This window comes from Rhinolophus sinicus, linkage group LG13 (genome assembly GCF_036562045.2).
Source record: "Rhinolophus sinicus isolate RSC01 linkage group LG13, ASM3656204v1, whole genome shotgun sequence".
Classification (NCBI taxonomy): Eukaryota; Metazoa; Chordata; class Mammalia; order Chiroptera; family Rhinolophidae; genus Rhinolophus; species Rhinolophus sinicus.
In genome coordinates, this window is record NC_133762.1 from 34,269,681 (window position 1) to 34,285,558 (window position 15,878).

Below are 15,878 nucleotides of genomic sequence, written 5' to 3' on the forward strand. Positions count from 1 at the left end.
CATTAAAGGTTGTTAGAAAATTGTGTTTGGAGTTAGTGCCTGGATATTTTTGAGTGTTAGAATTCTACCAGGAAGCCAGGCTCTGTAAGGATTGTTAGGAATATGTTGAACTGGGAAGAGATCGTCAAGGCTAAGCTGACTGATCAAGGCACACCTCGTCTTATTGTGCTTCGCTTTATTACATTTCACAGATATTATGATTTTTACAAATTGAAGGTTTGTGGTAACCCTTGGGTCAAGCAAGTTGATCGGCGCCATTGTTTCAACAGGCTCAGATAATGGTTAGCATTTTTTAGCAATAGAGTACTTTTTAAATTAAGGTATGTACATTTTTTGGACATAAGGCTACTGCACACTTAATAGATTACAGTATAGTGTAAATATAACTTTTATAGGCACTGGGAGAAAAATTTGTGTGACTCATTTTATAGCCATATATGCTTTATTGTGGTGGTCTGGAATATCTCCAAGGTATGCCTGTATGTAAGATAACTTTTAAATTCACTTTTAAAAGTGTTCAAACTTTTGACAAGGGTACCAAAACCATTCAAGGGGAAAGAATAATCTCTTCAATAAACGGTGCTGGGACAACTAAGTACCCACATGCAAGAATAAATTTGAACTCTTACCTCATACCCTATACAAAAATAACTCAAAATGGATCAAACACCTAAATATAAGAGCTAAAAGTATAAAATCCTAGAAGAAAACACAGGAGTAAATCTTCATGACCTTGGATTGGGCAATGTTTACTTAGATGTGAGACTGAAACAGGGCCCAGTTGGGACCCCCATAATAGAGGCCTTGCAACGACCAGGCCTTACCTTTCCTTGACCTACGCATAGCTTAACAATAGACCATCCATCTATGGGTTGAGCTCGGAATATACCCTATCCCACCCAGTTCCCTGTTTTAGGAAATTACACTGAAACTTGTGATTAATACCTTAGGCTTATTGATCACAATCTCTATGGTCTAGCATTCTTTCCAGGCTAATCCCATCATTGTTCCTGGGTTGCTGACTCCACCAGAGAATCACATGGCCAGAAGGAAGGCTCCATGCAGACCCCTGGAACCATCTAGTGGCCTCTAGAGGAACACCCAGATTTTCCCTTAAATACCCCAAGCCAGTCTGAGAATGTTAAGGCAGTTTTTGGCGGTGTTAACCTGCAGCCTCCTCAGACCACTGGTCCGCTGATAATAATTCAATATAACTTATTCTGTGGCCCAATTCCTGTGTCGGTCTATTGGGTGAGAGAAGCGGGCAGCATGAGTCCCGCAGTCACTTGTCCTCTGGTTTCAAGACCAAAAGCATAAGCAACAAAAGAAAAAAACAACTAAATTGGAATTCATCAAAATTAAAAACTTACATACATGAAAGAACATTATCAAAAGAGTAAAATTATACCCGCAGGATGGGAGAAAATATTTGCAAATCATGTAAGTGGTAAGGGTCTAGTATCCAGAATATATGAAGAACTCTAACAACTCAACAATGACAGAGACAACCCAATTCAAAAACAGGCAAAGAACTGGAATAGACATTTCTTCAAAGAAGATATACAAATGTGCGACAAGCACAGGAGATGCTCAATGTCCTTAGTCACCAGGGAAATGCAAATCAAACCCATAAGGAGATATCACCCCAACTAGGATGGTTACTGTTATGGATTGTGCCCCAAAAATATATGTTGAAGTTCTAACCAGCAGTATCTGTGACTATGACCTCATTTGGAAATAAGGTCTTTGCATATTTAATTAGGTTAAGATAAGGTTATTAAACTGGACCTTAATTCAATATGACTAGCATACTTATAAAAAGAAGGAAAATTCGGACAGAGACACGGAAGGAAGATGACCATGTGAAGATGGAAGCAGAGATTAGAGTTACATTGCCACAAGCCAAGGAAAGCCTGGGGCTACAAGATAATAATAATAAACCCTGTAGTTACTTAAGGAGCAAAACAGTCTCAGAAATGTCAATGACCAATTCCATGTTATAATCAAAATGGCTTATCATTTGACGTGGGGGCTTCTCGGCCTGCTGCGGGAGGGAAGCCAGCATCCGGGAGGGGAGGCCTCGTTGTTTATTAAGGTTTAGGGCAGTGAGAGTGAGGGAAGGGAGGCAAAGCAAGAGAAGAGTCTCACTTGAGGCGTTGCGGTGACTGGGCACTGGCTTGGCAAATTACTTCTTTCTCTGGACACTCCTCACAGTGAATCATCCTAGGCCTTCTCCCAGCCATCCCGTCTTGGCCCCCATCACCAGGGATCTCTCAGGGGTGGTGCCTACCTCGCTGGCTCTTAACTTTCTGCTTGTTACTCAGCACTGCAAGTCAGAAGTGCATGTCCTGGAGAAGACCCCTGCCTCTTGGGTCAGCCTGAGATGACTCCACGTTGGTTCTCTTCCATGCAGCTCACATCTGACCTGCGGGAGTGCAGACATGCACCCCCTGCCCCGACAAACTTTAGGAATGGATGCTGCACCCAACTCAGCCACCTATCCCTTGCTCCATCATCAAAACTCCTAGCCAGCTACTGGCACCTCCTCCTTTAGATTTTTTCCAGACATGGGTCTCTCTAGTACACTGGATCACCACCTTACAGGGGACACATAGTAAGCTCCACTGAGGCCCTTTTCCCCAGCCTTGACGCAAGGGACAGGTGGCATCCACTAGTCTCCCTTAGAAGATTCAAAACACACAATGGCTCTCGTTACAGAAATCCCCAGCCCAAATCCTCTTGCTTCAACTCTAACTCCTGACTCTTATATACTCACTGTAGGTGAGAGAGTTTGAGGGAGCTATAGGTGTTTGACCATCTTCCATTGTAAATACAGCATATGTTATAGGTATGTGGTATCTATTGTTGCCTTCCAAAACATGTATTTTAACTGCTTCTTACATGTGCTTTTAAATACCTACATTCATTATTGAATATAGTAACAGCTACCATTGAACCCCTTCATTTGTCCCAGACATGGCACTAGGCCCGTTTTGCAAACATCTCATTTAAAGTTAATAGGTGTGTTTGAAATACTTCAATTTGTCATTTTCATAACTAAGAATTCATACAGATAACTGGCATTTAAAACTCTGTGGAGTGCATAATTAGTAAGATTTTCGGTAAGAAAAAATATTCTGAAAGCCTAGTCACAGAACTTCAGTTCTGGAAAGGACTTCTGTGGTTAGTCAAATTTCCTCATTTCCTTTAAAAAGTTGCTGAGGTCCCGAAAAGCTGAGGGGTTTCCCCAAGGTCATCACAGTGAGAGATCAGAAGATGTGAGTTATCATTTGCCACAGCTGCCTCTTATGTTCATAAAAAATATTAGATAAATTCTGATTCATGCTGCTAATTTTCAAACCAGTTGTAGAAATGAATTTTTAATGCAAAATAACTATTTCAGAGTCTAAAAAACTGAACAAACTGGGCTTCCAATACTACATAGAGCTGCATGAATCCCAATCTACTGTGCAGTAGAATAATGGATTTTTATTTTTTTTCAATTATCAGTGAATAGTGTGTTTCTCCAGGCCCATCAGCTCCAACTCGGTGTCCTTCAGTCTAGTTGTGGAGGGCGCAGCTCAACTCCAAGTCCAGTTGCCATTTTCAATCTTTAGTTGCAGGGGGCGCAGCCCACCATCCCATATGGGAATTGAACCGGCAACCTTGTTGTTGAGAGCTCTGCTCTAACCAACTGGGCCATCCGGCCGCTCCTCTGAAGCTCAGTGGCAGCTCATTGTCTTCCATCCAGTTGTGGAGGGCGCAGCTCACTGGCCTATGTAGGAATCAAACTGGCAACCCTGTTGTTCGGAGCTCGTGTTCTAACCACCTGAGTCATCGGCTGCCCGGAATGAATTGAATCTGTGCCTCAGAGTGGAAGAATAATTTTTAAATGGAAAATCTCATGGAGGTGGTGATGAGAATTGAGTTGAGCCAGATGAATGATCCTAGGAGAAAGTAAGATAGCAAAGCAGGCTGGAAAATAGCTTTTTCTTAAAGATCTCAAGTGAACCAAATGCAGATTATTTGTGCCTAGACAATGAACTATCTTTAATTCCATCTTCCTAGTCTTGGGACTCTCTTGTGTTCTGATCCTTATAGATGACGATCTCCAGGATTTCATATATGCTCATATATACTGGGGGTGCCAAAAAATTTGTACACAAAAAATTGTGTACAAGTAGACACTTTGGCCAATGTTACTCAAGCAGCAGTTTGCTGCAATCAGAAGTGTCTGGACGCTGATGGTAACCACTTTGAGCACCTCTTGTAATTGCAGAGGTCAAACGTGACTTGTATTCTTGTTATCTGCATATGTTACAATTTAAAGTTTTTTCCTTTCTTAAAATGTGTATACATTTTGGCACCGTCTGTATATATAATTATTATTCATCTAATGTTCCATTGGGAACCTAGGACATGCCACCCAGCGTTCTCAGGCTTTAGTCCTGCTTTCTTTTCATGCAACACAATCCTGAGCTTTCTGGGTTGGCAGGGAGCCTAGAAATCGTTTAGTCCAATACTACACTTCAAAGGTAAGAAAACTGAGGCCCAGAGAGAGAAGTACCTTGCCCAGGAAGGCCACACAGTTAATAGCTCTCATCACAAGAGTTGAGCATTTTGACAGATTCATGAACTCTTGGGTAGTTCCACCTTCAACTCTGAGGCCCTCAGTCACACTTTGTAGCCTGAAGTGCTAATTAAACCAGAAGAATTATGGACTTACTATTTATAGGGAGGAGTGAAGACATTAACTAGGCCATGAAAACTGGGGACACAGAAGAGCTTGTCTCCTGAGAGCCACATATTACATTCCATCTTTGTATTTTAAGACAGAACTTGGGGAATGCACAGCCTCAACTTTCCTAATTCTGAACTTCAACTTGAGTTGCATTTGGTCTTGAAGGACCACAGCTACTGCCATTTTCTGCCTGAGATAAATAGGTAAACCCACTCCTTCTGGCAAATGCTGCCCTCACCCAGTAGAAAAGTTAAAGCCATCTTTCCAAACATCAACGACTTCAAAAAGAACTATTTCAAACCATTTTCCTATTATTTTGAATTTTAACCAATAATAATCAATATGCTTTCATTGAATTTAAAAGTGAAAGGGAGAAAGGAAACCCACAAACGTGTTTTTAAAGGCAAACCACTTGGGTTTCAATTATCTCATTTTTCTTTTCACTGTGCAGAGTGGCTTTGACTGTTTTGCCCAAATCAAATTCTCAGGAGGCCTCATGGTGTGAATGAAAGTGCTGAAAACAAAGAACTTGCAAGTTTTAATCTGTCAGAGACTGTGTGGCAGTGGGACGAGAGTCATTTTTCTCTCTTCACCAGTTCCCACTTCTGTACAATGAGGATAAAAGGATGGAGGTACCTCTCTCCTGGGTACTGTGCGGATTGGCTAATTAAGCCCCTGGAATGAACCAGAAAATACTGTGTAAGTGCTGAGTATTTATGGGCCACTAACAGTCACAAAAACTCCTGAGGGACAAGATTCTGTGCAGACAGCACAATCTCTACTGGTGATTACTAATTACCCACTGCTTACAAAGCACTGGGTGTTCCGTAACAGGGCAGGGAAAAGAAACATCACGCAATGTCATTCAACAACACCATCTTTATTCAAAAATATATATCTATGAGACATTTCAGAATATACTGCTGCCACCAATGACAGCCTATACTTCTAAATAAAGTCCTAAATTAATATACAAATTTAAGCTTTAAAAATATTCTTTAAGAAAAAAAGGGGGACGATTAAAGACTTTCTGAGGAATATGACCTAAAGGAAAGGTCCTTTGAGGCCTATGGACGCCCGATGGATGCCCTCAGTAAAGATGAAAAAACACAAAACAAAAACCACCCACCCCACCCCGCCAGATCACCTCATACATACAAGGAGAAAGGTTCACTTAAATTAAACAAATGAAGTAAGCACACTTGGGGAGGATGTGGGAGGATTAAGATTTAAAAAACAAAAGCATTTCATTAAAAAACAGAAAAAACAAAACTAACTTCCTCACAGGAAGTCCACTAGTAACAGGTGTTAAGAGGCCAACCCATTCATTTACATAATTGCTACTTTTATTTCTTGCTCTTGCTGTAATAATAATTATGTACCAATTGCTGGTCAAAGACTCAATCAGATAAAACATAGCAGGGGGTGAAATCCATTACGTTCTAACATTTCCTCTAGCTGATTGGAGCAAATATCTACTGTACCCTTTTGGTTGGTTTGTGGCTAGTAAAATTCTGCTTCCTTGGTGAAAGTAGAGAGAATGTCCAAGGGTCTGTTGAGAAACAAGCTTGTGAGTAGGACTAAAGCAGCACGCCACACAGGGAGAGGGTATATATGCAGAAACAGGAAAGACTGGAATTCCATCTTTCAATTTTAGTAAAGTCACCCATTGCCCTATGGCCTCTGGGAGAAAAACTTTATATAGACTCATTAATTTAATAATGACAGGACAACAGGCAGTGTTAATAAGCAAACACAGTCCACATAGTCCGTATTCAAATCTGAAACAGCTTAAATGCTAGTAGGTTCTACAGAGTTACACTGAATAAATACCTGCTATGACTTTCCATTTTTCTCACTTCATGGCAGGCAGGAGGGCTCCCTCAAGGGAAGCCTGTTACACTTTTTAAAACATAGGTTATGTTTTAACATGTTTAACATGTAAAATTACATGTAACTGGCTTTTGGTAATGCTGAAAAGAACAACTCAAAATAATGGAGATTCTGAAGCCCCCTCCGCTGAATCCTTTTATAGTTTTTGGATTTCAGCCTCTGGGCTATAATTCCTAATACACAATTGGGGCAAATTGTTTTCTGTCCTTTCCAATGTCAGAAATAAGCCTGCCAAATTAGAATGATTTAGTTAGCAGGCCTAACCGTTACTAAAAGCAAGGTAAAAATCCTAACTACATTATGTAGTTGTAATGTCAGCTGGCATGATAATAGAATTAAAACCCCCAATTAATGTCCCTGACTTCCCTCCCTCCCCTGCCCAAGATGACTATTCAGTAACGTCTGATGCAAAGTACCCCTCCTCCTACGAGCACAAGGACACGTGCAGTGGTGTCTTATTTGTAAGGGAGACATTCAAGTTTAGTCATCATACTGAGGCCATGCGCCCACAGTGAACTTGGCCCGACTCCCCCAAAGAAAGGGTCAGAGCAATACCCACGCAGAGCCAACTCTCAGCATGCCTTTAGCTTTTGGGGCCCACCAGCGCCATACCTAACAATCACCTTCACAACCAATTACGGTCAAAACCTTGTGTTTTTAAGAACGAGCTCTGTGACAGGGAGTGGGACCCTCGGTAAGGGAGTCTGGAAGGCTGTATGTAGAAACCTGAAGCAAATAATTTTGAACTCATACTTGTGATTCCTGTTACTCTGTCTCGGAACTGACTTGATGCCCTAGATCAGCTTTAAATCTTCCTCTACATTCTCTAGTCTGCTTACGAAACAAATGACCAAGCCTCTGACTGTACATGGCTAGAAGTAATGGTAAGGGAGAACCAAATTTGGCAAACTCCTTATGGCAAAGCTGCTCCATGGCTGTGCCTCCACCCTCTGGGGCGGATGGTAGTCAGGAAAGCCAATGATTCCAGAGTCCCTCGGGAGAAGCCTGGACTGAACTTGAACAAGCCCAGCTCAGATAGGAGAAGCTGCTTTCATGACACAATGCTGTCATCAGGGACAAGATTCTTCTGAAAGCTTCCAGAAGCACACGTGATTTTCATAACATCTTGGGTGTAAAGAGAGAGCTAAGAATGGAAAATCAACAGTGGCATAAAAACACGAAGTAGGAGTTTGTATTCTTTCCAAATATCCACTTGCCACTGTTCTGAACTGTGCTCAGCAGAGGCCGGACAGGAGACTCAGCCTGTGGTTCTTGCTTGAGGCTGAGGGGCTGGGTGGCTTGGGTGGAAGGAGGGATAGAACCAGGGCTGTGAGGTTATTTCCACCCATGACCTGCCCTCTTCTTTCTGCTGGTAGAGATGGGAATCTGGGGCACGACACCTGCCCTAGTCAGTAGAAAACAGATCACCAGCAGAGGGCAGAGGGGCCAAGCCCCCGGTGACATTGGGCAGCAGGGAGAGGTCTGGCAGGCTCTGAATGTGGGACTTCAGTTCCTTGCGGACCTGGGTTACCCGAGCGAGCTTCTGTTTGTATTCCTGAGGAGACAGAGAGGACAATGCAGTTAGATGTGTGGGCTGAGGTCAGGTTGAAGGAGCTGCTCCAGACCCCCTCACCCTCCTGCTCCACTTTCTTCCCACCAGATCGTCCCTCCCCTACGCAGCTAAAGGGTTTTCAAACTCTCAAAAGGTAGAACTTCGTATAAAAAGAGGAAAGCAGAGCTCAATTCCAGCAACAGTATTCAATGGTATTTAACAGCACTTGAGATTTGGAAGTAAAAAGAAGTGACACTTTGTATTTGCAGTGTCTTTTTATTTGGTTCTTACCTATTTCAAAATGCCTTATAAAACAAAATACAGATGCTCAGGAAATTATTTTGAGGGGTACCCCTGGACATGGCTAGAAAAATCACTATAAAGCTATACCTTCTGTGGTAAACTTAAGAGATTAACCAGGATTGATCATTTTTGCAGACAAGGAGCACAGAACTCATCATGCCCGACGCCACTACCCGTGGGCAGCACTTCCTTATTCCATGCACGAGTAACTGCAACAAGTCTCTCAGGAGGCTTCTAGTCGTTTCCCCTCAACATGCCACATGTATCTTCCAAAAGCCCACCTTTCCTCAAGCCACTCCTCTCAGAAGGTGAAACACAGCAACCGCGCTCTCTACATGACTGCTCACAGCTCAAGGTCTAAGCTTAGCTCCCGCCCAGATGAATTTCTCACAACTTCCCCGCCCCGTCTGCACAGGCCACTGCCTGCGTGGGCCATTTGTCCAGGATTCTCCTCAAGCCTAGAGGGGAACACAAATCTAGACACGGACCCTCCTCCTCCCGGTCCCAGCGCGGTGCTGCCTACCTGCCGAGTCCCACCCGCCTCTCTGGGAAAATCTTCTCCCCTCATCCAGGAGACTGGTCCCCATCTCCGCCTGCTCTGGATGACACCCTCCTGTGCACTGAGCGTGCATCTGGGCCCCTTGCAGGCTGCTCGGAGGTGCTCTCTCCTTCCACGTTAGAATTCCATGTTCCTCTAAAATATGACTCTCCTGACAACAGGAACTGGGTATCCTATTTTCTTTCCTCAGCTCCCAGGTAAAGGTCTTCTTGGTCAGTCTGTATAGAACCACCACCCTGGGCCATGGGAGGTCTGTGGTTTATGGTCCCCTTGGGGCTTGTCTTTTTTCCTCTAGCTGTGCCACCCTCCTTGGTGTTTCTGCAAAGACAAGCATGCTCCTGAGGCTGGGTCCCTGCTGACTAAAGCCTCTCCTGCTGGAACGTTAATGGAAAGAGCTGGACTGAGACTCAAAGACCTGGGTTTAGTTCTGGCTCTGACTCTTACTTGCTGTGCAACTATGGACATGTTCCCTCTCTTCCTTCGTCCTCACCTGAAAATGAAAGAACTGGACCACCCCTAAGATCTTCCTTCAAGTTCTAGATACCTTCACGCCAGACACCTTATATACACTTGAAGAGGCAGAGGGTTTGAGGGCATAAGGTTAAGCACACCTGGGAAGAGCGGTAAGACAAGAAATAGGTTAAATAAAGAACACTTAGTTCAAGTTGTCAAGATGAAGTCCAAGCAAGGAGTGGGACAGGGGAATCGGGGAGACGAGCAGAGAGGCTCTGTCCCCACATCACTGCAGGCCGTCAGCCTTCTACCTGAAACGAGCTGCTCACACAGAACATCAATGAAGAGACAGGAAAGAAAGCAAGCTCTCGTGGCACCCCATTTCTTTCTTGTGTAGACTTCATAGAACTAAAACGATGACTTATGTAAATGATTAATTACTCCCCCATCAAACTTGTCAACTCCAGGAGGCTAGGACCACCCCGTCTGCTGCACCCAGCATCCATCATGCCCAGCAGGGCCCTGAAAACAGTAGGTGACCAATACGGTTGCCCAAAGAATTAATAATATATAAAATATGTAAGTACACAACATTAATCAGCTTTCATTCTTAAAACTGAAGACTAATTTCAAATGTGAGGATGTAAAATGTCAAGGTTCCCTGTCCTTCCATCTACAATCATTTTTCTTCCTTGGTTTTAGATACTTCAAGGGAAAATAATAAAGACCAATTCTCTATTACTTGACATGGATTCATTTAATTCATTTCTTCTGAATTCTAGGTATAAAAAGGGCAAAATAGTTACTAAATAGGTACCCCTTGTTCCCTGCCCAAATCCTCTGACCACAGGCGACAAATGAAGCCATCTCAACGTGGAGCCATCCACTCCTGGCAGCTACACAGCACTTCAGTTGAAGGAATTCTTTAAGAACAGTTTGAAATCACTGAGTCTCTAGTGAGCTGAGCTGAGATCAGAATCCCAGGCTCTCCACTCTTGGGTGATCCTCAGACTAACTTAGCAAGTCCATCCAAGGGTAAAAGGGAAGGCAGCTGGTATGATTCAATACCACCCTGAGTTCCAATAACTCTCTCCCAGGTGATCGTTACAACAAATAAACAACAAAATCCCATCTGTTCCTGTTTGGGGTGAGGTGGGGTTGTCTCATCATGCTTCGGCTACTATTATATTCTAGATATCATAAAAAAAACACCTTCATTTTAATAAAAAGAAGAATGTCTCCACATTAAAGTCCTCTCCTCAGTCCACTATGAAAGCCAACGGATCCTGTCCACCTCTCCTCATGCCACTGGGTTACTCTTTCCATAGGGATTTCTATTTTAAAAGCAGGTGCATGAGCCTAGGAGAAGGGCAGTACTAGAGAAAGGATGAGAGTGGCACTGTCACTTAAAAAACATAAAGTTGAAAGACACAAGGTTAATAATATACAAGCCAGTCACTATGCTATGTTAGCAGCAACAAACAAGTGGAATTTGAAATTAAAACACAATAGGATTTACATTAGCACCCAAAACAATGAAATACTTAAGTATAACAAATTAGGTACAAGATCTGTATGAGGAAAACTGTAAAACACTGAAGGAAACAAAGAACTAAATAAATGGAGAGATATTCCACGTTCATCGATAGGACTCAATATCACTAAGATGTCAGTTCTTTCCAACTATCTCTATAGATCCAATGCAATCCCAATCAAAATCACAGCAAGTTATTTTGTAGATATAGACAAACTGATTCTAAAATTTGTATGGAGAGGGAAAAGACTCAGAATAGCCAAAACAATATTGAAAAGAATAGTTAAAACCTACTTGACTCCAAGACTTACTGTAAAGCTACAGTAATCAAGACCATATGGTACTGGCAAAAGAATAAACAGATCAATCAACAGAATAGAAGGCCCAGAAATAGACCCATATAAATATAGTCAACTGATCTTTGACAAAGGAGCAAAGGCAATACAGTGGAAAAAAGACAGTAATTTTAAAAAATGGTGCTGGAACAATTGGTCATCCACATGCAAAAAAAAACAAATCTAGACACAGGCCTTACATTCTTTTCAAAAATTAACTCAAAATGAATCACAGATAAAAATGTAAAACACAAAACTATAGAACTCCTAGAAGATAACATACAAGATCTTTGGTTTGATGATGACTTTTTACATACAACACCAAAGGCTCGATCCATGAAAAAACTGATAAGCTGGACTTTATTAAAATGAAAAACTGCTGCTTTGTAAAAGACTCTGTCAAGAGAATGAAAAGACAAGCCACAGCCTGAAAGACAATGTTTGCAAGAGACACCACATGTCATCAGGGGAATGCAAATTAAAACAACAATGAAATATCACCATGCATCTATTCCAATGGCCAAAATCCAGAACACTCGTAACACCAGATGCTGACGAGGATGTGGAGCAATAGGAACGCTCATCCACTGCTGGTGGGAGTGCAAAATGGTGCAGCCACTTTGGAAAACAGTTTGGGGGTCTCTTATACAAAACTACACATACTCTTACCATCCGAGCCAGCATCACGCTTACCGCCAAAACTTGGAAGCAACAAAGATGTCCTTCGGTAGACGGATGGATAAATCAACTTTGGTAAATCCAAACAGGATATTATTCAGCATTAAAAAGAAATAAGCTACCAAGTCATAAAAAGACCTGAAGGAACCATTCTTAAACGCATATTAATAAGTGAAAAGCTAACTTGAAAAGGCTAACTACGATATGAGTCCAGCTATATGACATTCTGAGAAAGGCAAAACTATGGAGAGAGGGGTTGGTGGCGGGGAGGATGAATGGACAGAACACAGAGGATTTTTAGGGTAGTGAAATTGCTATAATGATGGATATACTAGGTGTGATAAAAACAATACGATGAATGCTGCTGCCGAGTGCTATCCGATGGAAAAGAAGGGATCTTCAATACGAGAAGTGGCACTTCCAACCTTAGTAACAGTGTGTGACAAGTTTCAACTTGTTTGGTGCAGTTAGGTGTGAGCTACGGTTGAGAGAGAAGGTGTGTTTAAAAGTGTGCAATAAATTGTGGGTCATGAACAATACATTAACATGAAATTTTTTCAAACTGCAAAAACGTGCTAAAGAAAACCACAAAATGTTAAAATTAGTTTATGGTGATGCTGCAGTGACCATGAAGACGGTTCACAAGTGATTCGAGCAACTTCATTAATGGTTGTGAATCGAATGAAGAGGAGAGATTGGGACGTCTTCAACATCAAAAACCCAAGAGAATGCTGAAAGAGTAAGTAAAATGATTCAATCAAATAGGCGACTGACTATTAGGAAAATTTCTGAGGATCTGAACTTCTCTTATGGTTCCGTTCAAAGCATTTTAACAACAGATTTGAACAGGTGCAAGTGAGTGCGAATTTTGTTCCACACGTTTTGATTGTTGAACAAAAGCAACAACGTTTTGTCAATTTCATTGGAGTTGTGCAATCATGCCACTTCAGATTTCAGCTTTTTAAGACATGTCATCATAGGAGATGAAACTTGGGTCTATGGTTATACTCCTGAGACAAAGGTTCAGACTTCTCAATGGAAATCACCCAGTTCTCATGTTAAAAAAGTATGTCAATTAAGATCTAACATCAAGGTGATGTTACTTGTAATTGTTTATTGACCTTGATGGAATTGTGCGAGCTGAGTTTGCACCTGGGAACACCATGGTGACCTTTGAATATTATAAGGGCTTATTAGAGCGTTTAAGAAATGACGTGCGTAGAAAATGTCCTGAGAAATGGGCAAACAGTTTCATCCTCCATCATGACAACGCTCCATGTCACACATCGCTTCTGGTATATGGCAATTTCTGTCAAATAAAAACATTACGGTGTATCCTCATCCATCTTATTCACTGGACCTGGCACAGTGCAACTTCTGGCTCTTCCCCAAAGTCAAAATGACCATGAAAAGTAAACGTTTTGAATCGATTCAGGACATCGAGGCAGCTACAACAGCACAACTAAAGACACTAATGAAAGAGGACTTCCAGAACTGCTTCAGAAAGTGGCAAGAACAATGGGATAAGTTTTCGAAGCGAGGGGATTTTGAGGGGGATTAACGGCAATGTGTCTTTTACTGTAATACATTTTTTAAAATTTAAACATTCACCATATTGTTTGATCACACCTCACATGTCATTGTACATTTGTCCAAATCTGAAGAATGTACACCAATGTGAACCCTGTAAATTATGGACTTTGGGTCATTATAATGTGTCAACGTAGGTTCATCCACAGTGACAAATGTACCACTCTGGTGGGGGAAGCTGACAGTGGGGGAGATTATACATGTGTGGGGGTAGGGAAGGGGGTGTATGGGAAATCTCTGTACCTTCCTCTTAATTTTGCTGTGAACCTAAAACTGCTCTAAAAAAATAGCCTTAAAAAAAGCCCATACACACAACTTAATGGGCCTAGAGTTTTAAATGCATCAGCAAAGGTGAGTAGGTATATACTCTGAATATCCAAATACAGGTAAAGCTTGCCTTTAAAACAGTTAAAACAGGTATCTGCCCAACTGAGACAACTGAATGACCTAGCTTAATGCCTTGAGGAGAGATGAGCAGGTTAGAATCCACGGCAAGCTCTGACTAGGTCAAACTGAAACTAGAGTAATTTTACGGTCCCCTAAATAGATTCAGTAGTAACTGACCGTCATCCCCCTGCCTCCTTTTTAAAACAGATTCAGCTTTTTTCCAAATGAAGTCATCTGTAAATGCTGCCATGAATCAAAAAAAAGTTAAGAGTGAATCCAATCAAAACCATCCCCCAAATACAACTCCGGCCTTTACTTGCCTCCCAATTCTCCCCCTTCTGAGGCTCCCTCAGTAACTGCCTTTCCAGTTCTTCTCTTTGGTTCTGCACAGCTTAAGGAGACAAATCCAGAAAAATCCAAGAATCCTTTTTCTCAACACTACCAGCCTGCTTTTTGCCAAGTGCGGTCCACAAGCTTTGCTGCTACAAGGTTCCAAACTGTGCCCTCAGACACTCCCGTTCTCAGAAGTTCAGGCTTCTTTTCATGGTACCACTAAACCCAACTTCAATGTGATGAGACCCATTCAAGTTCTTTTGACTCATTTAAGTGTGCCGCGTCCCACAATCTCTAGTACACAAGTACCACTCAGACAGAGAAAAGATGTGGCAATATGGTTACATGTGCTTTATAAATACCTTACACCTGTGTGCAACAGAGCACTGAGCCTTTAATCTAACACTCACGCCACGTTGCCTGGTATAGAAATTCAAGAGATCAAGACCTGCACAATTTTTATCAGCAGGACGACACGGCTGCAGCACGTCTGCTCATCACTCTTCTCCCTAATGCTTGATTCATCTCAACCACAGTCCACATGGCTCTTTTTTGTACTCTTGTCTTCAGACCCCTGCCTTTCCTCCACTACCAATCTTAAGCGCGAGAAGACAAGGCAAACCCAAGCAGTCCTGTTGCCGTTCCTTTTCTGCTCATGCAGAATTTATACTCTGCGGTGGCAGAGGTGAGGGGTTGAGCTGAATCCTCCATTCGGCTACTTCCTGCAGCAAATTCTATCTCACTGCTGAGAGGCCATGGGGATGCATGAAACAGATAAATGTTCTATCAGACTTCTGCTGTACCTTGTTTCAGGATCTGTGGAGGGAGGGGGGGAACGGGGCACCTGTGATAAACTGCCTGGGTTTATTTGCCTGCCAAGAAATGTTTAAAACGTAGAGGGTAAACGCCCAATGTGCAGTTCTGAGAGAATGCCTAGGATTTATGCTCCTGGCAAAGCTTTGGAATCTTGCCTCACAGACTCTCCAAAGTTGCAAGAGACAATGTCTCCAACATGCCCGCTTCCAGTGAATCCAGCTGACACTGTGACACAGACCTTCATGGAGCATCAAGACAACTGGCCGAGAGGAGCGAGCCTTACACATTCTTTGCCTTTTTTGGTTAGAGCAGTAAGCCAGACCTGACATGCTGCAGATGAGCTCCGGGATAAAAGGGTTAAAAATGACAGGCGCTGACATTGCAATGACCTTTCTGCAGGAATTTCATTTTCAAAACAAACAAAATTACAAGCATTTCCTCTAGCAACCCATGTAAGAAATACTGATCAAAATGTAAACATTGTCAAGCCTACATTTTTCTTGCTAGGAAGTATTTATGTAAGAAAAATTATGTTAGAAATAACACCACAGGCAGGGGCTTGACTTGACAATACAAAACTTCAAGTATCAAGACTCAGGTTTTCCTTTATCTTGCCCTGTTGTGCTACAGCACATATGGTATCTAAAAATCACCCACTGCTCGGCTACTGCCGATTAAGAGTTAAGGGTTGTTATGCACAAAAC

General features: G+C 42.2%; 1 protein-coding gene across 4 annotated transcripts in view; it reads right to left on the reverse strand.

Moving 5' to 3' along the window:
* Positions 1-5,602: 5,602 nt before the first annotated feature.
* RPRD1B (regulation of nuclear pre-mRNA domain containing 1B) overlaps positions 5,603-15,878 on the reverse strand; it is a 50,171-nt gene continuing 39,895 nt past the window's right edge. For all 4 annotated transcript variants that reach the window (XM_074317878.1, XM_074317880.1, XM_074317879.1 and 1 more), the window contains one exon: positions 5,603-8,189. In XM_074317878.1, coding sequence (XP_074173979.1) covers positions 8,162-8,189 — 28 coding nt within the window. In that variant the 3' untranslated portion in view covers positions 5,603-8,161. The remainder of the gene's footprint in view (positions 8,190-15,878) is intronic.